Here is a 20700-nt window from a genome sequence, read left to right as displayed (position 1 = left end):
ATCTCTTGTGTGTAGTAATATAGTGTGAATCAGCGTGTATCAATTCTCACGCTATGTTACGGTGCACAATAATTTGAGTACGTAATAAAACCGTGTACAATTGTGCGCAAGTCGTTATGTCACTAATGAAATATGTATTGACAGTTACATTACTAGCAAAACGAGTTTTTGGAAATTTATTAAAATTTTTTACGAATTTTAACAATTGATTTTTGAATTTTTATTTTGATTATCAACAACAATTTTATATTATTTGTTACAAACTACTAACTTATAATGAATCGATTAAAAGTTTTTATAACTAATCACCTGACAGCTCGAACAATAAAACAACGAATTACATGTACACGAGGTACTTTACTTTTAGACTTTACTGTTATCATACCGTGGCGAGTTTTTATAAAGACTCATGTTCTTACGAACTTTTCAATTCCACGCAGATTATGTAAGTTTTTAACTTTTTTTATTTATCGATTCAAAAATAAAGCTAAATTACAGTAGTGCTATTTTTAGGATGAAAAAACGTACGTATCGAAATGGTTTCTCTTTCTTGTATGAAATTAAAAAGGAAAACCATTCATAGCAAAGATAATATATTGATTTTGTATGTACACACTTATTAGTTTTTAGGTAAGAATATTGTGAAGTTAATTTCTTGTTTTGTAAGTGTTTTAAGAAAAATTTATTTTATTGATTCTACGTCAAAATGTCAAAGAAATAATTACTCTGTACTCAAATAGAATTATTACTTATCACGCACCTTAGATTGAGTTAAACTAATTTTAAGATGCGATTTAACGGCTTTTAAACACATCTATAGTCTTACGCTATAAATAATAGTATATGATTAATTTCTATATTCATCAGTAACTAAACAGTTTATTTGAAGATGCGAGTAGAGATTCTACATTTATATTATCATCGAGACTGAGAGATTCGGAATGGATATCAAAATCTATCGATCTCAAACATGAGCTCAAAAATTTGTTTAAATCTACATTATGTGAAAATTGGTCATATATTTTTCCATATATATTTCCATTTTAAAGTTTTAACAGCAAAGATTCATTTTACCTACTAGGTCGGAAAGAATAAAACTTACATTTCTGTATAAGAAGAGTAATTGAAGACTTTTATCAGCACATGTTTTTTTAATTCTGAATTGCAAATTAATACAATGAGGCTTATTAAGTACGTAGTATTCAATAAATGGTTCATGCTTACCAATTTTATATATTCCTCGAAGAACCTCAACTCTATTTTTTATCCAAAAGGCACGGTCTAAAGTTTCCATTGTTTCTTATATATACAACTATTGTATGAATCTCGTTGTATGAATCTCGTTGTATGAATCTCGCTTATAGTCTCAAAGAGTGCCATGTTATTGATTGGAAAAATACATATTGCAAAGAAAACTGAAGTTGCAAATATGTGATATAATTCTAATCCACTGGCATAACATAAATTTTCAATTTCAAATTGTTACGATTTAACAAATTATATGTTATAGAATGCTTTATGGTTATCTGTATTTGAAATTTTGATAATATATTTTTGTGAGAACAATGTATGTTACATTTATCTATCGATACGATTGGTAATTAATTTGATTTAAGTTATTACAATATATTTCGTCGTGTATTTGAATATAATGGTTATAATAATATACAATTTGTTTTTACTTTCAATAACGTAAGAATTTGTTTTGCTGATATTTTGAAAATAACATAGGAAATTTATTTAACATATAATTTTATTTTTTAATCAAAAATTTTTTAATTCATAGTCTGACATTCAGCACAGCACGAGGTTTTTCTTGCTCAAAAAACCAAGCATATTTCGCACAATGTAATAACACTTATTGTAGCTGCGATTTAATAATTCGCATATATAATCAGAATGGCTGCATTCGACTTGACTATCGCAGCAATTTTACACACAAAGGGTAGTTCTAAATTAAAATTCTAATATTAAGAGCCAAGCCTCCGTAAAATCAAATGAAATTAAATTAACAATTCAATGTATCCTTTTCGTTAGACATATTTCCAGCCTCTTCAGAATGTTATTTTAAACAAAATATGAATTTCGTAGATAATTTGATATGTTTAAGTGTGTTCATATTTTCTACCAAAATATTGTAATATTTCTGATAATGTTTTTGTGATAGTATAGATATGGGTTTTGTATTTATAATCTTTTTTTAATGTATAATTTGTTTTCCATAATAAAGTACTGAAGTGGCTGGAAACATATTTAGCGAAACGTTTAATATACAAGAAGGATATACAGAGTTTTTTTTTTTTTTATTTATTAGAGCATTTTCAACCCAGAAGAAGGGTTATAATGCTGAAAAAGAGAGTTACATCGAGATTTACATGGGAGTAGTATAATATACGGAGTAGTGTACAGAATAAATAATACGCTTTATAAATATATTGATGAGATACACGATAGAGCTACAGTTTAGATAGTTAATTTACAGTCGTCGAGGAACTTAACAATATGACGTGCGATTTTGGTATTACTGTTACTTAATATCACTGTACTTGAGGAAGGAAGGAGCATACTGGAGTGTTTAAGATTGTTGATGAATTTTATCCTGTGCATATCGTACAAGGGGCATTGCCAAAGGATATGATCGAGATCTTGCAGTTCATTACCGCATTCACAAATTGTATTGTTGCAAATTTTTATTTTAAACAAGGATGATTTTAAATTATAGTGTCCGGATCTGCATCGGTTAATGGTGGTAATAATATGACGCGAAATTTTAAGTTTGGAGAACCAGGGTTTAATTCTATCGTTATGAAAATTCTGAAAGTAATGTTTTCCTTTATAGGCTCCTTCTTCAGAAATTACTTCAAGTGTGTTGGTGCGAGCGGCGCTTTTAAGGTACATTTTCAGATCAGTGAAGGGGATTTTAAGGTCAGAGTCAGGATTTGACAGGGTGGATTCTTTGGCCAGGCAGTCAGCACGTTCATTTCCCTGAATCCCTGAGTGCGCTGGAATCCATACGAGATGAACTGAACTATTGTTAGTGCTTTTGATCTGAAATTCAAGGATATTTTGCCTAATTTCATAGATATATGGATTGTCTTTAACACTTAAGTGGAAATTTCTGAGGGATAGCAGCGCACTCAGCGAGTCAGTGAAAACGATTACATTTCGATTGGCGTGATTGAGAGCGTATTTAGTTGCTTCATTGATGGCTATACATTCAGCCGTGAAAATCGAGGCTCTACTGTCGAGTCTGTTGACGGTTGAAACAGAGAAAAATTCACAAATCATGGCAGCGCCTACGGAGGAACCATTAGGTGTTTTGCTCCCGTCAGTAAATATCGCATAAGCGTCATTATTGGCAATTTTATTATCTATTAAAGCATTGATATTAGCAGCTTTACTAAGCTCAAGGCCGAATTCAGTGTCAATATTAATTGGGTTGAAGAGTGTGTCATAATTGTACATATAGATATTATAGCGATTGTTTGTGTAAATAGCATTATCTATAAATTTAGAGTTTTTGATACATTTGATAAGTAATCGTCTGCTATTTTTGAGCTTACATTGTCTATGTTGAATTTTGTTGAAAATCCGCGATATGTTTTTATGTGCTAATAAACTCGGATTGGATATGACTGTTAATATAATTACTGCAAAGAAAGTATGCGCGTTCTTCCAGAAAGGGCAACTTAGATTCGGATAAAAGGATATTTGTTGGAGTACTGATGCGGTAGCCAAGGGCGAATCTTATGGCGGCGTATTGGACTTTTTCAAGAGCCGAGCTGTGCTCCATAGTTTTTGGATAATAAATAAAACAGCCGTAGTCAATCGTTGAGCGGACATAGCTTTTATATAGGATGAGTAGTGTTTCGGGGTCTGAGCCCCATGAGACGCCTCGTAAAAATTTTATGATATTATTGGCCCTGTGGGCCTTTTGTATAAGAGAGCGAGTATGCTGTTTAAAGGTGAGTTGGTAGTCGAAAATGATGCCGAGAAACCGGGCAGTTTCACAGGAGTGAATAGTATTATCTCTAACTTGTATGGAGGTGTCGCCAGGTATAACACCTGACTTGTTAAAGTGAATTAGTTCCGTTTTATGGGGTGCCAGATCGAGACCGAGTTCGAAAAGATTATTGTTGATAATATCAATGGATTTTTCAAGTAATCTTTTGCTGGAGGAGAGAGGGCGACGCTTGCAGTACAGCGCAATGTCGTCGGCGAATTTAGCAATTTTAACTGTTTTGGGTAGATGATTACATACGGAGGCAATGTAGATGCAAAAAAGTATAGGGCTGAGCACACCTCCCTGCGGGACGCCCTTGCTGACTGTTCGAGTGTTTTCGCCAAGAACTTCCGCGTGAATTATTCTATCGGATGTAAGATGCTGAATGAATTTGATAAAGATCAGGGGGCAGCCGGCAGCGGCAAGTTTATCAAGAAGGATTTCGATGTTGACATTATCGAATGCGCTTTCAATATCGAGGAAAGCTGCAAGAACGTCTTTGTGCTCGGAGAAGGCTTCTTCGACCTCAAGCGTCAGGCCGATTAAATTATCGATGGTGGATTGTCCTTTTCTAAAGCCTGTTTGAAAGCTAGGGAGTATATCATTGGTTTCAGCCCACCATTGTAATTTATTTTTGAGCATGGTTTCGAAAACTTTACAGAGACAGGAGCTAAGCGCAATGGGTCTAACGCCTTTACCGTTAGGCTTGTTGATGAAATGAATGTGAGACTTTTTCCACTCATCGGGAAAGGAGCTCGCTTGATACATGTCGTTGAAAATGTCGACAAGTAGAAGCTTGTATTTGAGCGGAAGTCGTTGGATGGCTTCGTAGTCGAGGCCGTCCACACCGCAAGAGGAGCGAGTGTTTTTACTGCTAAGTGAGGCGTTGAATTCGGCAAAATTGAATAAAGATTCGAGTAAGGGGTTCGATTGGCAGTTAGGCAAATTGTTGGGATCGTTTGCACACCAGCTAGGGCTGATGCGGTCTAAACAGTCATTAATAAGTCTGAAGTTCTGGTGGTTTTCGTGGGAGCTATTGGGAGTGATTTTGATCCATTTATTTTTCAAAAGTTTAGATTTATTCCAGATGTATGTTTGATTAACGCTGAAGTTGAGCGATTCAGCAAAATTTCGAAAATTGGCTCTTTTTTTTGTCTTAAACGTCTTACGGGCCAGAGCAGAGGCTTTTTTGTATTCAAAAAAGTCTAGCTGATTTTTGGAGAAACGCCATTTTTTGAAGGCAGCTCTTCGTAGTCTTATGACTTTGTCGCAATCATAATCCCACCAGGACACAGGGTTCCTATGGACTTTGTTATTCACGACTCTCTTTACCGGAGTGTTTGTCTTAATAGCGTTGGCTACTACGTCAGTGAAAGTAGAGTATTTGTAATTTGGTTCGGCATTTACAAAATCGTAACTAAGAAAATGAACGTAGTTGTTATCAAGGTAGCTAGTAACTTTAGCCCAGTCAGTGCGAGTTGATTTTACGTTAAATGTTTTTTTGCGATATGTATTTTTACTAATGTGAACGTCGATGAATATCGGGAAATGGTCGGAGCCCCAAGTTTCGTCGTTTACTAAGACATTGATTTTATCAGCAACATTATTTGATGAGAAGATTAAGTCAAGATTGGAAAAATAGTTAGAGTTATTGCGAATATAAGTGTGAGAGTCGAAGTTATGCAGAAATGTGTCGGAATTGGTATGAGCTAAAAAAAGACATTCACCATTGTTATCACTGTCGCCACAATTCCAAAAGGTATGGTGAGCATTGAAATCTCCCATCACAATCGTTTTTTGGTTAGGATTAATGTTATTAAAAATTGTGTTCCACTCATTCTGCGTATGATCGGAACCCGGGGCTCTGTAATAAGTATGACAAACGATTTTAGGAGTAATATTAGTGATTTCAAAGGCTAGTAGTTCGAACGCTTGACTGGGATAGACTAAGTTATGGATCTGGACATAAGCTAAATTATTTGTGATAAAAATTACGATGCCACCGCCTTTTTTGTGCATGCGGTCTATCCTTATAGTTTTAAAACCGGGAAAATGTAAACCTTTGTCTTGATCATTTAACCACGATTCAACGCACACTAAAATGTCGATCTTTTGTAGAATCTTGGGGATTTCTTCTATTCTTGCTCTGATGCTACGACAATTCCAAAAAACAATCTTTAGATCTTCAGAGATGATTTCCGCCATTATGAATTATAATTTTCAGATTCGCTTCCGGATTCGTCGTCAGTTCTACACGATAGGCTCAATTTTTTAGACAATCTTTTGCATCGAGCTTTGAGCTTAGCGTCAGTGATAAATTCCACCGAAGCGCTGACCATTTTTTGAAGAGCTTTGAGGTCAGAGGTGAAGGTTTCCGCAATTTCTTTGATGTTGCTTTTACCGTACGTATATACAAGGAACTTTTGGTATTGTGAAAAGTCGAGACAGTACGCGGAAGGGTTGGATGTGATTTCCTGCTTGATTTCTATTAGGGCAGTGTCGATATCAGTGGCTTCCATCTCACTAGAGGAGTTATCTTGCGAAAAGGAGTTTTTGATTTTTTTCTTTGCAGGAGGCTTGATCTGCTCTTTAGAATTTAGGTTCGAAGAGTGAGTAGGCTTGGCTGAATTTCTGCTCTGTTTGGGAACAGTCGTCGTAGAAGCAGAAGATTGACTAGAGAGAGACAGAGGTCTTTTCGTAGTGTTTACTAGGGCAGCGGGATCTGTCGATTCGCTTGATTGGTTAGCATAGTTCATCATATCAGTAGAGTCCCCATGCTCCGACGTCGACGTCGAAGTCGGTGTTAAAGAGGGGGTACCCATAGGCGGTGATGGTGGAGAAGAGGAATTCTTCGGACATTGCTTAGCTATGTGCCCCGGCTGGTTACAAACAAAGCAACTGGTAGAATCGGTGCTGAAATATATCCAATAGTTTGTGTTGTTATAATTTATCGGTAGCGATTGAGGTAAGAGAGATTCTTCGCCTTCTTTGATGTACACTTGTCTACGAAACGAGAGAATATGAGCACGGCCGGGTTTGCTCGTGCTTGCTCTGATGAACTGAACTTGCGAGACAAGATGTATGCCTTTTCCGGTCAGCGCATCGATAATAACTTGGTTTGGAATAGCCGGATTGACGTTTGAGATCACCACTCGTTTGTTTTTTTCGATGAGAGGGCGGATACTGAGACTATGTTCTTTAACTTGTACTTTTTGATTATCAAGACTTTCGACAGATGCTTTTGAAGTGAGAAAAACACAAACACGACCGCCGGAGATTTTGGACATGAATTTGATGAGGCTTACATCGATTAGTTTTTCGAGGCCATCAATATAATCATCGATAGAGAGACCGTCAATAGCTTCGATCACAATGGCGTGCTCGCTTTTTGGTTGGTAGATGGTTTGTGCGTAGGATGGGAAGTTAGCTTTTTGGGTAGAAGAACTTGAGTTTTTCGCAAGGCCCCCTGTTATGGAAGCCATTGCTAAAGAGTTATGCAGTTTGGAAAACTGCGAAAAGCACACAAAAGTAAAATGTAACTCCGAGTGTATACTGAGACCTCAACGTAGAGACGTTTACATATCACTACACTACACTAGGCTAATGTAAACAGAGATCGCGACACACGTCTGCTCGTTATGACTGCGAAATTACAACTGATATACAGAGTTGTTGATTTTATTTCAATTGATTTTATGCAGGGTTGGCTTTCAATATTGGAATTTTAATTTAGATGATGAATTGTGAGAGTGATAAAATATATTAACAAAGGCCAACGATTAGCTCGTTGATGATTGGCGTGTTCAATTAGCGATTGGCGGCGCATTAAAACTCTAAAGCTCACTTTCGACTTGCAGACCAAGTAAGGACAGATTCCTATATAGACTATCGCTTCAAACGATTCCCTGCACATCTTACAATCCTTTTCTGAACTCGGCTTTATGTAGGCCCGAAGAATTGAGCATGCTTAAAATCTCGCATTGATAGATAAAGTTAGATACATGCACGAGAAAGTATTTCAGCCTAGTATGACCTCTTCACATTGGAGAAACTGGGAAGGCAAACGTGCTTTAAATCGTGTCTCGTATACATTCGACCAATGTTGAGTGTGGAAAATCATATTTGGCATAGCTCTTTAAGATCTTTCTCGCTCGAAAATATCCGCAACGTGTTGGGGCTATTTGTATTTTCGTTTAAATGATCGGTATATCGTAATGGCCATGCCTTTCAACTCGATAATCTCATAAACTCAAGCATCCAACTTTACGGGCGGACACGAATTTTAGGGCAACGCCGAGTCGTGTGGGGTACCAAGTCAGAGATCAAGTACTTATAGCTTTAACCATAGTCCGCGCACGGCAGTCTTTCTATCTCCTCGCTCTGTTTCATTTTTTATTGAAAATTAGCTATTACTTATAATAATTTATAACGCGCTATTAATTTTGATTTACAGTACAAAAGATTACAAAATATTGAAAGTAAATTAACTTTCACATGTTCTATAACGAATTTATTAAAAAAACAAATAACATTTTTATCCTCCGCATTATAATATACACAATTACTATTATAATCTCGATAATTCACGGCCTTTTCAAACTCAATCAGAAGGATGGATGAATTAATGTTACAGCAGAGTTACTGTAGTTTTTGGGTTAATTATACAATTTTGTTTGTGTTTTGTTTGACTTTTGTATGTCGTTTGTACACAATTATTAAAATGAAATGTACGAATTCAGATTTTATTACATTTTCAGCTTCCCTGGGATATTCTATAAAAAATTTATATGTTGATTATGTAGCTTTCCATTAAATTTAGAACGGAATCCTATTGTTCATACATTTTTATATGAAGTATAAAGAACAATAAATTCTTTAAAATTGTATAAATTACACTACAAAAAATTAGCTGTAACTAATGTAAAACGTATATTGGTAGATAATAAATCGTCCCATATGGAATTCAAAAGTTAGGTTTATAAGGTCTAGATGGCATACGATATCTTATTCTAAATTTATACAGTACCACTATAACTAGTCTTGAAAAAATATATTTTGCGTTCTGTAATTCTGCTATAATATTTGACAAAATTAAAATAAAAACAATTTAACATAGTGAAATTGAAAGGGGGAACGCTGAGATAATCCATGATGGAGGCAAAACTACCTACATAACGAAGTCCTCTTCGCGGCACTATTAATTACACTAATTATATAGTTCATGAGACAAAAGAACTAAGTCATGATTTAAATGTTAACTATGACGTTTGCAATGAATTGTGTAAGAAATATCTGCGTGCTTTTTTATGTAGAAAAATTGATTATTATTAGTAAAAAACTTAGACACGCTCATAAATTCTAATTTCATATTAGCTTCGGCTTTTATAACAAAATTACTATTGCGGGAATACCGAGTAGATTTCATAATGACCCTACGCAAGTATCCTAGTCGGTGCATGATGCTAATTTAATATTAAAATAACATAAGGTCAATTGAAGAAAGTATCCTCACTAATAACATTTCGCAATAATTGGTTTATATTTTTCATTTGGAGAAGCATAGTTTCTCAATAAATAAGACAATGCTATAAAAATAGCTTGAAGGCGTATTTTCAAAAGTGAGCGAACTTTCTACGATAACGCTGTTGACATAACTTGTTAAAATATGTTTCTACGCAAAATCTTGAAGCTAAGTGTAGAAAACTTGTACGTACCTTACTTAGGTAATCGTAAAAAGAAAAAAATAGTGATTCGCGGTCTGTTTCCGTAATGGATAAAATTATTCATGGATGTCGTGAGTATATAAACGTATGCAGTTTAACTTTGAGACGTACGCATACGCAAGTGTTTGTACATTACGTGTTTTCATTATCGCGTTTCGGCGCTTTCATTGCCAATGCCGAATGTGGGTTATACTTAAAATGTCTTGGCGACATTCAATTAAGATTCGAGCTAGTCAGCAAGGACGACGGGCGCCTGACTGATCGAGCAACTCGCTGGCGGCACTGGAGCTGATGGCGCCTCTTGTTGATGACCGAGGAGAAGGCTTTGCAGCAGATGTCGCATCTAATGATCTCGGCGTGCCTCCTTATGTGCTTGATGTAGATCGGCAGCTTGTAGAATCGGCTGTCGCAGTAGCTGCACACGTAAAATTTTGGCTTGGCGAATGGGAATCCAGCCATATGCGCAAGCTCGGGCTTTTTCACGGGATTGACGAAGGTCGTCTCGCTCGGTTTCGTCCCAGCTGCCAACGGTACAGGCTCAGCGCTGCCCGTGCCCTTGATTTTTTTACGCTTGTTGAAGGGGATGAAGGACAAGCTGAATCTCAGGCAGTCCTGCATCCGCTTTTCCTTGATCTTGTCGATCACGGAGTTATGGATTCGACTGATGACGTTCGTCGACGGCACTGACTTGGCTAGGCTCTTTACGGTGTTTTTCAAGCTCGTGAGCAGACTTCGGAAGCGACAGTTGCTCGGTGCGACTATCTTTTTGGAGCTCGATCGAAAGTACAAACTGAACTCGCCGCACTTTTTCAGACAGAACTTTAGAGCCGCTTTGCTTCTGGATTCCTCAACCGGAGCTGGGATACCTGAATCGGCAGCCACGATACCCGTGACACTCATTGACTGCGAAGGAGCGGACAGTTGGGCAGAGCTCATACTGGACAAATCTTCGGGTACCGGAGCCGTCCAGCTGAACGGCTTCACTTCGGCAACTGGCCTCGATACATTTTTCAAGTGCAGAGCATCGAAGAAAATGGAACGCTTGCGTTGAGGACTTGGCGGGCATAGTCTGCACTCCTCGTTGTCTCCGTTCTTAACTACCCTCAAATCCAGTGGCTCGCAAGGTGGCTCATCTTGAGAAACGCCCTGCCACGGTGTACTCTGCAAATAATATCGTAGCAATGTTGACAAAGCTAACGCTTCGAACGGATTATTTATTCGCGCGGTTCTAGTTGAAACGATTGAAAAAAATTGAGCGTCATATCAACAAAATCTATTCGACACGCTTACCGGCACTTCATTTGAGTCCATGTCAATATCTCTCTTGCTAAGCCAGCAGATCTTGCGGGTGCTTGCTGATATATTTTATTTTATTACGTCAATTACTTGCTACTGTGGCGATGCTGATGCGTCAAACTAAACGAGCAACTCAGTAAATCAATTAAATTCAATAGGGAAGAAATTTCACCATGTAAATAAAATCATCGTTCCTTACATACTGACACCTTGTGAAAATTCGATTAGGCGTCGACAGTCCAATGCGAAAACCAATGGCTGTTGTCTTAATCCATACTTCGAAGATTCGTACACCACACCTTTAATCACTCGGTCGGTTCTGGAATATCAGATTCGATTAGTTCTATAGTCTCCGGAACAGAGACGTATATAGTACGCAATGTTATCTTTGCATTTGAGTGCACCAACATACTCGACGTAATCATCCGCAGCGTTTTCAATATCACAACAAATAATATTTATCTAACGCTCATTTTTAAAGTCTGTAGCTCATCAAAAATAAAACTGTTAATTTGATTGAAAGGATTGCAATTATTTCGTACAGTCTAACGTACTGTATATCTATTATGTAGTAAATTTTTAATTCTTAAGTGTGTATATATGTCTATATAAGCTTCATTACTGAGGTGTTTTTGCTAATCCCAGCATAAATTGGATTATAGTAGCCCTTACCAATGCAAGGAAAGCCGATTTTTTAATCCGAATCTAGATTATAGCTTAAGATTATCTCTTGCAATAAATAAGATAATTCCTTATAGTTTTCTCTTCAACAACGTTGATACTAATAATTTTCATCAATTCTCTAATTTAGGGGTATTTTCAAATACATATAAAACATTGAATAGTCCCTATAGATTGAATTTCGAATTCTTCAGTTATGTTTAATTATCATTTGATTAATAACAATGAAATTCAGCAAAACATCCGTTGTTGGTTGAATCCTGGTAGCGTTGGTTGCAAATGGTACGAGAAATAAATTTACCGATCGTATGACACCGTCTGGGAAAGCCAATAATGATCAATGAGCTACTTGTACTTTTAGATACGATAGAAGGACTATTTAAAGTTGACCAACGACGTTGAAGTAATTTTCCAAAACTCAGCTAAGGAGAAATAAAATTAGCACTTTAAAATATAAATACCTTAATATTATTCGATCAAGATTCAATAAAAGCGGAATAACAAAAGTATTAAAAATTCACACGTTTATAATAACCGATTATTTTTCAATTTATCTTTTTTAATATCTTATTTAAACTTTTATCCAGGTACAGAAAAATATGATAGTATTTGATGATTTATGTAATAACATTACAAAGTTATTTTTAAATAAGTGGTTGAAAGAAAATTAATAAATATATACAAACATAATTAGTTGATAGTCGTTGTTCTTAAGGAGTAATAAGATTCATTCTTCGTACAATCAATCACACTGTATTTTAATTATGCATAATACAATAAAAATGAAAGCAACTGGAACGATATTTTATGCATTTTGAAGAATAGGATAGTATAACGTGCCGTAGGAGTTTGCAAAACTTTTTCGAGCAATGATGACATTGTGGATTTTACATGGAATGTTGTCAACTTATTGCTTTCTACAAAAGATAAGATCTATAATTTTTGCTACAAGTTTGAACTTATAATTGGTTCTGATATATTTCGATTTCCAACTTTATAGTAACCTTATAGTAACTCACTGTTATACGCAATTTCGTCATATGAAAATTGAATTCGTACGACGAGAAGGCAATAATTATCGATATATCGTGCGTTATATTTATTTTATAATAAATAACGCAGCAATAAATTAATTAAAGATGGACAAAACAATAAAATATAATAGATGTAAACGTGATAATGCATATGTAGCTGCTTATAGTGTATTTTGAACGAAAAGTCGATATTAATGTATTCAAAAATAACGGTAGTAAATAATATCATCGGATTCACAATTTCTTTATTGGAAAGGGTGTTTATGAAATTTATTTTACATAAATCTTGTAAAACAAATTCTCTAATTAATAGTCCCAAAGAGCAGCAGTTTCCTAGAGTGCAATAAGAATGTTCAATAGACTTTCCCGTCAATAGCATCAAAAACTTGCGCGCGCTCGCTTGCGCGCGTGTGTGTATAAAACTGATCTGATAATAAAGTTTATATTAATTTTTAAAACCTTTGTTCGTTTAGCACTGTAATGATTTTAAATTGAAGTAGAATAATGTCTATCTGGAAGTCGAGTGAATGACGAGTGCAAATGAGCGCGAATGCGTATAAAAGATCGAATGAATAGGATGAGGCAAAGGATATGACGATAAAAAGAATATGACACAAGTTCACCAGTGGGAAGTAATGCTAACGCGGTTCCCCGCTGGAGAATAGACAAAGGTGGATATTATTACTTCTCCCTGCCACGACAGGCCTGCTGCCGTATCAGAGCAAAGCAGGTTTAAACAGTCAGGCCGACTCCAATGTCGTGGCTGTTAGCTATAGCAGCCCAGCTTGAGATGATCGATCGCTCCGTCACATGGTCCGTAGAGGATTCGCCTGTTTTTGAACCACCATAAAAAAATGTCTAACAATTATATAATAATAACAGTATAATTTTAATCATTATCTTACAACTGTTTCCAATGTTTCAATTAACATATTTAATTCACTTTCATCGAGTTCTAATTTAATAATATTCTCTTCTTTTTTGTCTTTACAAATTAAGTTTAGTTGTAAAAGGGGCTCACGTATAGATACCATTGTACTAGAGCCCATTACATACTGCAAATGAATATATTATTATGAGTAACTATAAAAAATATTCATAAGATGTTCAAAATTACCTTTAAACTCCAATCATAGTTTAATAAAGTTGGTTTATGTTTGGATGAATAGTGGTATAATAGAGCATCAGTTAATTCACTTTTGCGTACTTTAAGACAAGTCATCATTGCATCTTGTATGTGCTTTGGCAGTTCATGAAATTCTAATGACATCTAAAACATTTTGAGTAGTTATATTTTCTATTACAGAATGAGGAAAGAAAGCAAAAGTTAAATTGCTATAATTTAATTAAGATATAGATTACTTGATAAGGAATAAATTATAGAAATATTTCTATTGTAAAGTTATGAATTTATTATATTCTAAATTTCAAAATCATTAAATACATCCTGTTTTATTATGGTTAATATTTCAATTAGTAATGAGTTTCAAAATTGATATTTATTTATTAAATAATTACACACAATAATTGTAAAACATAGAGCATTTAAATAGACATATATTTATACTAACTTTTTCTATATCACAATATAAACTATTAGGATTATGTAGTAGTTTTAGTATTTGTATATAAAAATCATTGAATTCTTCCTTGGTCCAGCTTGAGTTACAATACTTTTGATACAGTGGTCCCTTACAACCACATATCTGATCAATACATTCATGCAAAAACTATAAAATACTTATTTTAATAAACATATTGAAAAGTATAAAAATAAAATTTCTCAATGAAATTATACTTTGTTTAATTTCTCGGGCTCATTTTTATTGAACAGTCCTGAGATTGTTTGATCAGTATCCATCTCTAAAGAAATTTGAGAGAAAATTCTGAAATAATATATTTACTTATCAATAATTACATAAAATTATATATAATACATTTACTGATTGACAATTACCTAAAATTAAATAATATTAAATTGTTATTGTTAGTTATTGTAACTGCAAGAACTACGTTTATTTGTAACGCTGCAGAGATACAGGAGGTACCTGGTGCATTGCTAGGTATGTATTAATTTTAATACAGCAAGAATTGTATTAATTACATTAATATTAATATGGATTACTGTTGTGACTATGTATAGTAAAACTATTATGTACATTTATAATTTATAAAATAAAAATTAAATTATATTCATAGTGATCCAAAATAACGTTTAATTATTCTATTCCACAATGTCATTAAAATGCTTTCAAAACAATTTACTATTTTTTTGATGCCTAAATGTACAAACACTTATTTAAGGTTAACTTTAAGTTTGTTATAATTATTAATCAATGCTAACATTTTCATTATTCATATGTATTAATTTATATTATCTTTTATGTATCGGTACTCACCAATAATAGAAAAGTTCTAAAACAAAAATACTTTACATTTCAGTCACTTCTTTCTAAATAAAAACGATCAGTCGACCGATCTACATCTACACTAAACGGTTTATTTCGTAAGTATAATATCAACACTTTACATCTACGTATGAAATTGAACTGAAATGAAGAAAATTACAAGACTAAAATGAATGAATACTAGTTTTTTTTTTTAAATTTCTTTATTTTTTTAGAAAGACATTATAAAAAATATTTGTAACTTGCACTGCAAGTTATAGCTATCTTAATAAAAAATAAATTATAAAATAAAGTTTTCAAGCTTTATTTAGTCCTATTTAAAAGCTAAATAATAACTTACACAAGCAGTTACATATATTTACAAACTAACATTAACTTTTGACATCTTTAAGCAGTCTTGTCATGTAAAGAAGACAAAATTGAGTTTCATCAATTTTAGTATAACAGTTATTATTTTTTCAACTAGTCCAGAAAAATCTTTTATTCTCATTTATTAAATATGTGAAACTTATATTAAAAATTTTTAAGATTTTTAAAGCTCATGTATAACTCTATTTAATTTTAAATTTTCTATTTCAGATACTAAAAATTTCATATTCGACAAAAGTTTTTCATGTTTAAGATTTAGCTTAATTAATTTACTTTTAAGTTTCTCATTTTCATCCATCAAATGTTGATAATTATCTAAAAAATAATCAGGTTTAGTTTCTGTAGCAATATTTTTCATTACTATACAAGGTTTTTTAGATGGATAATAACATGTATCTTCGTTTGATTTCAAGTCACCATTCCTTTGATACTTCCCTAGACAGTGCAAATTTTCTAAGTTTAATTGAGAGTTAATTTCTGTCAAATCATCAAAATAGTCACTTATTACATCGGTATGATTTAAGATGTCTTGTGAATACATAATATTATCTTCATTTGAATAACTAGGTGTTCTGTCACTCAAAGATATTTTTCTTCTCTTACGTGGTGTTAATAATGTTATGTTGATTGGTGGAGGTTCTGTCAAAAACAAAGATGGTACAGCTGAAATGAAATTGATTACAAATAAGTTAATAAAACTATGTATTATGGTAATATAGATTACATTGAAATTATCAAGTTAAACAATTGTTTCATAAAATAAATTTATGAAGATATAAAATGCTATGATAAATACTTTAGGTATATGATATAAACTTGAATTGAGTGAAAGGTAGAAACAAAAATGTATTTGATAAATTAGTCTTGAATTAAAAATCTATTTACCAGTTGGTCGCAAACGTTTTGTATCAACTTTGTTTGGAAAATCACATAAGTCTTGTCTGTAATCATCTTCTTTAAAATGAGCTGAGCAGATATGGCAAGAATCTGGGTTCCATTTACCACCTCTTCCAGTTCTTTCAATCCAAATATCTCTAACTGGTTGAACTGTTGGAAATTTATGGTATTTTATTTTTATACCAGCCCTTTTAGTTTTGTCATAACTATTGTTACATACAGCAACTGTACACCTTGTTCCAGGCATTGTTATAAATTTTCTTTTTGCTGCAACTTGAAAAAGAATAAATACAAACCAGCTATTTTTGATTTTCAATAAATGTAATAAACCATTCGTATTTCACATTATTTTATTTTAAATTCAAATGATTTTTCTCTCTCAAGCAGCATGTCAAAATTGTTAATAAGAAATATAGATTGACAAATTTTTTAATAATAATAAATAATAATAATTATTATTATTTTTAATAATAATAATTATTATTATTTTAATAATAATAATAATAATAAATAATAATAATAATAATAATAAGTGTTTTGGTCAGAGTAAGTTTAAGATTCTATGTAATAATAATAAAAGTTAATATTCCTTGATCTATAAGATTACAATTTCTATAGTAATTCTTAAATAACTTATATATTTTAAATACTTGTATATAAGTTATGTAATTTGGCACATCTAAAAATTTATAAAATTCACATTAAACTTAAAATATAAATATTACAATAACCTATTCAACTTTCTTTGATATAAAATAAATACTTCTGCCTATATTTAAATTTTGATTCAGTGAAAATGTTTAATAAAATCTTAATACTTTACTTTCACCTACTTTAAAGTGCTAAGGTGATAGTTAATGTTTATTCAAAAGCAATTACAACAACGTGATGTATTGTCAGCGCTGGAGTGAAAGAATAAGGGTGTTTACAGAATAATTCTGATACTTCCAAAATGACCTAAGTTTTGACACATGACTATTATAAGGGTGTTCACAGAATGTTTCTGACATATTCAAAGACATCAATTCGGACACTATTAGACATAGCAAGACCAGTGTGTACTGCGCAACCATTTGTGCGCCTATTGTCATATTATAATTAATATTAACATTAATAATTTCATATATAGTAATCGTATTATTGAGTTTTATTATTTTTTATTTTCTTTATTTAAAAATGCGCGCCTCCTTAAAGTCTCTACAAACGCGGACAAATGGCTACGCAGTACTGTGACGATGTAATAACCCCACTCTTACCGTTGGCGCGAACAATGAATAATCTGTATTTAGTTGTAAGCGCGTGATGAATTTGAACGTGACTCGATAAATAAGGAATGAGAGCGTTCATTGACCGACTTTATAATTTGGGTAGCGTGGAAAATTCAAATGAAAACAGAGATCAGTTATGCTTCAAACTGCCAATTGCTTTTTAATGACGTAAAATACAAGAAAAATTTAACAAGTTTCTCTCGTGAGGGCTCTGCTCTGACTGCCTTGTCGTTGTCCTGGAGCGTCCTCCTCGGCGCTCCCCTCTGTCACTCCCAAAGGGGTAGGTTTAGCATCAACACCTCCAAAGAGAGGGAAGAGTGAGAGTTTTTTCGGCATCCAATCATTTGATGAAGTGGGCGTCATCTTTTCTTCGAGAAAGGCCTCGAAGAAAGGGTGCAGTAAAAAGGAAAAGTTTTCGCGGCACGTTCGGACCTACGTGCTTCATCCTTTATTGCCGGATTAGAGCATTTTTTTCTGCTGTTTGCTCCGATGCTAATCTTGCGCTCGCAATTTGTCCAGGTGAGCAACATGTGTAGCGCAGACGTCGGCGCGCTCGAGTAGATGCCGTAGTCAAGATTGTAGTGCAATAAATTTTTCTTTATTCGTTTGTTTTTCCCTTTGAATATTCTTACTAAGCGTTGCATTTTCAAGTGACCATTTACACGTTTTCGCTTATATTATCGACGTTCATAAATCTCGCGGGTGTACATATGCTGTTTGCGCTTGCGCCTTATTTCATACCTGTCATATATATATAACATATGTTATAGACGCAAGGTGACGTGTCCGTTCGTCACAACGAATCGACGTCACGTATCGTGAGGTACGCGAAGTAAGAGCAGTAAACTACGTGCATAAGAAAATAGAAAGTAAGCGCGAGCGTTTAAATAAATATAGCTTCACGGATACTCGGATCATTTTCATCGCCGTACTGTTGCTGAAGACCTTCTGCTTGAATTTTGCTACACGCTTTGACAGAGATGAAAAAAACAAAGTCTTATAATATCTGCTTCGAAATGCTTCTTTACAGCATTGATAATTGCCATTTCAAAATCTGTTATAACAGTTACAGGATGTCTTACTCGGATACCTGCTGCTTCAGCGAGCGATAGAGTTACTTCGAGTACTTTCGAGTAGGCCTCTTCTTTTTTAGTTTCCATAAGTGCGTAGACGAGGGGCAGAGCAATTTTACGCTCCGCTCTGTATTTTTGCACTACCGATCCCATTATAGTAAATAATTGAAAAAAGATAGAGGGCACCGTTTGAAACGTTCCATCCAAAAACCAAATAACAGATTTAAAAAGAATATTTAAATTCTCACGAGTAGCGAATACCAAAATTCTGCCACAGCCAACTAAATTGTAATTGTCATCTTCGTACGAATCATACAACAAGAATTTTTCACCAGCTAAAGACTTTGTGAACTCATCGGGTATTTCTGAAATATAAGCATGAAGTCAGAAAAGAAACGAGAATATTATTTTCATTGTAGTGCATTATAACCTTGTAAATCTTGAATATTTGTAGGATTTGTAGGTAAGTGTCGCAAACGTTCCCGCTGTATTCGTTTTCGAATGTTGTCGCTGTTGGGGAGACGAGCTTGTACGGCTAAGTCGGCTTCTTGTACCTCTCGTATAACTGCCGACGGCGGACGTTCCGGATTTTCCCGGGCAGTACGCGTAACATTTGACATCACGCGGAGTGATGAAACTTCTTCAGGCTCAGCTCCGTGTCCAACGTGCAAGCTTGGTGAGCCACCTTTACGTACCATCAGACTGCGTCCGGTATTTACAGTGGTTAAACGCGCTGGGCACTGCGGGGTGTACCGACACTTCCAATATTTCACGCAGCCTTTGGAATCGGACCCTTGATACAAGAAGCTGTCAAGATGCCCGTAAATTTTATTACCCACTCGGATAATTTCCAACGTCGTCAGTGCCATTACGGAAAATTTAGACAAAATGTATATGAAGGTTATGAATAGTGAAAAAAAAAACAAAAACAAATTCACAACCCGGAAATTGTTTCTATTGTTTTAAGAATAAATTAAAAAATTTTATTTTGGACTTTTAATTACTTTGGACTTTTCGGTCTAGACTTTTCGGTTCGGATTTTTTGTCCAGATACCGTTACAAGTCAATCGAAATAGCTAAGAATTACCTATATATAGAGGTTTAGGATCTGGGTTTGGCGTAAGGAGAGATAATGGATGTTTAGGTGCGATCGTTGAAAATAATTATTATAACACACTGGTACTGTATAAATATTACTGTATTGTTGAGTTAAAAATGAGTGTGCTATGCGCATGCGAGCACTACAGAGTATCGCGAGGTATGCGCGCGCGTACAAAGTGAGTGTAGCGAGGCGAGGAGTTAGCGATGCTCACTCGTCGAGACGTCGCGTCCTTCTGGTGATTCGCGGGGGTGCATGGATGCACCACCTAGCCAGGCTTTTGCTTCTCCTTTTCCCGAGAACACTCAATGCTTTTACTCGTCGGAGAGGGAAAAGAGAAAGCGGAAATTTGATGGAAAAAAAGTGCACGCGCGGGCCTGCTACAAAAAAGGCCCAGCCGAAAAGGTTCGGCTGTTTGCACTACGTGCTCCATGAACTGATCGCTTGTCGGACATCATAAAAAATAAATCGTAAATCAACTAAGATATTGATTTACGATTTATCGGAAAAACTAAGAGAAGGGTTGAGGAATATGCGCGGTGCAGATTTTGGAAAAGTCTGCGACCCCACAGAGGCTTACGGGTAATGAAGTCCTCTTTCAAAGTAAACTTTGTCTTTTCCTTTTCCCAAGTTACCTGAACCACATTTAATTCCTATTTAAATTCACGTGAGTTGCGCGCGCAAACCAAAAGCGCTGATAGAAAGGTGAAGTTATTACAGTACATACTGGTCTTGTTGAGTGTCAGAATTGATGTCTTTCATCTCTTAATGTGTCAGAAACAATCTGTGACTGATCACCCGCATAGTATACTGCACCTTTCCACTTTCCAGATTGAGTAGGCATGCCTA

At 34.5% G+C, this 20700-nt stretch overlaps 3 protein-coding genes across 9 annotated transcripts; all 3 read right to left on the bottom strand.

The window, feature by feature from the left end:
* Nucleotides 1-9124: 9124 nt before the first annotated feature.
* On the bottom strand, nt 9125-11634 carry LOC131664076 (uncharacterized). 3 transcript variants are annotated; one of them, XM_058934941.1, is made up of 4 exons: nt 11435-11634; nt 11222-11341; nt 11017-11142; nt 9125-10887 (listed from the first exon to the last, which is right to left on the bottom strand). In XM_058934941.1, the coding sequence occupies exons 3-4, from the start codon at nt 11035-11037 to the stop codon at nt 9940-9942; spliced, it is 969 nt and encodes a 322-aa protein (XP_058790924.1). In that variant the 5' UTR covers nt 11038-11142; nt 11222-11341; nt 11435-11634; the 3' UTR covers nt 9125-9939. The 3 variants fall into 3 exon arrangements, with proteins under 3 accessions (XP_058790924.1, XP_058790923.1, XP_058790925.1); XM_058934940.1 differs by lacking the exon at nt 11435-11634 and having other exon boundaries at nt 11222-11415; XM_058934942.1 differs by lacking the exon at nt 11435-11634 and having other exon boundaries at nt 11226-11415.
* Nucleotides 11635-12409: 775 nt separating this feature from the next.
* On the bottom strand, nt 12410-15227 carry LOC131664122 (COMM domain-containing protein 8-like). Of its 3 annotated transcripts, none has more exons than XM_058934997.1 (7): nt 15137-15225; nt 14695-14796; nt 14536-14623; nt 14309-14467; nt 13855-14007; nt 13643-13792; nt 12410-13567 (listed from the first exon to the last, which is right to left on the bottom strand). In XM_058934997.1, exons 3-7 carry the CDS (start codon nt 14596-14598, stop codon nt 13544-13546), a joined length of 549 nt encoding a protein of 182 aa, XP_058790980.1. In that variant the 5' UTR covers nt 14599-14623; nt 14695-14796; nt 15137-15225; the 3' UTR covers nt 12410-13543. The 3 variants fall into 3 exon arrangements, with proteins under 3 accessions (XP_058790980.1, XP_058790981.1, XP_058790979.1); XM_058934998.1 differs by having other exon boundaries at nt 14695-14785; nt 15137-15204; XM_058934996.1 differs by lacking the exon at nt 14695-14796 and having other exon boundaries at nt 15137-15227.
* A 187-nt stretch (nt 15228-15414) lies between these two features.
* Nucleotides 15415-17310, bottom strand: LOC131664125 (peroxynitrite isomerase THAP4-like). 3 transcript variants are annotated; one of them, XM_058935005.1, is made up of 4 exons: nt 17245-17310; nt 16400-16684; nt 16023-16177; nt 15789-15949 (listed from the first exon to the last, which is right to left on the bottom strand). In XM_058935005.1, the coding sequence occupies exons 2-4, from the start codon at nt 16656-16658 to the stop codon at nt 15923-15925; spliced, it is 441 nt and encodes a 146-aa protein (XP_058790988.1). In that variant the 5' UTR covers nt 16659-16684; nt 17245-17310; the 3' UTR covers nt 15789-15922. The 3 variants fall into 3 exon arrangements, with proteins under 3 accessions (XP_058790986.1, XP_058790987.1, XP_058790988.1); XM_058935003.1 differs by having other exon boundaries at nt 15415-16177; XM_058935004.1 differs by having other exon boundaries at nt 15415-16177; nt 16400-16678.
* Between the last annotated feature and the right edge of the window lie 3390 nt (nt 17311-20700).

The sequence above is a fragment of the Phymastichus coffea genome, unplaced genomic scaffold (genome assembly GCF_024137745.1).
Source record: "Phymastichus coffea isolate CEN01 unplaced genomic scaffold, Cenicafe_Pcof_1.1 PCOF00040, whole genome shotgun sequence".
NCBI classification, from domain to species: Eukaryota; Metazoa; Arthropoda; class Insecta; order Hymenoptera; family Eulophidae; genus Phymastichus; species Phymastichus coffea.
The sequence above is the reverse complement of the archived record's forward strand: the minus strand, read 5'-3'. Positions and strand labels throughout refer to the sequence as shown.

Coding starts and splice junctions, on each gene's coding strand:
- LOC131664125 (XM_058935003.1), bottom strand. CDS start 16,658: ATGCCTGGAACAAGGTGTACAGTTGCTGTATGTAACAATAGTTATGAC. Junction 16,178..16,399: donor AAAACGTTTGCGACCAACTG/GTAAATAGATTT, acceptor ATTTCATTTCAG/CTGTACCATCTTTGTTTTTG.
- LOC131664076 (XM_058934941.1), bottom strand. CDS start 11,037: ATGGACTCAAATGAAGTGCCG. Junction 10,888..11,016: donor TGGACTCAAATGAAGTGCCG/GTAAGCGTGTCG, acceptor TATTATTTGCAG/AGTACACCGTGGCAGGGCGT.
- LOC131664122 (XM_058934996.1), bottom strand. CDS start 14,598: ATGGATACTGATCAAACAATCTCAGGACTGTTCAATAAAAATGAGCCC. Junction 14,468..14,535: donor AGCCCGAGAAATTAAACAAA/GTATAATTTCAT, acceptor AGTATTTTATAG/TTTTTGCATGAATGTATTGA. Junction 13,793..13,854: donor ACTATGATTGGAGTTTAAAG/GTAATTTTGAAC, acceptor ATTCATTTGCAG/TATGTAATGGGCTCTAGTAC.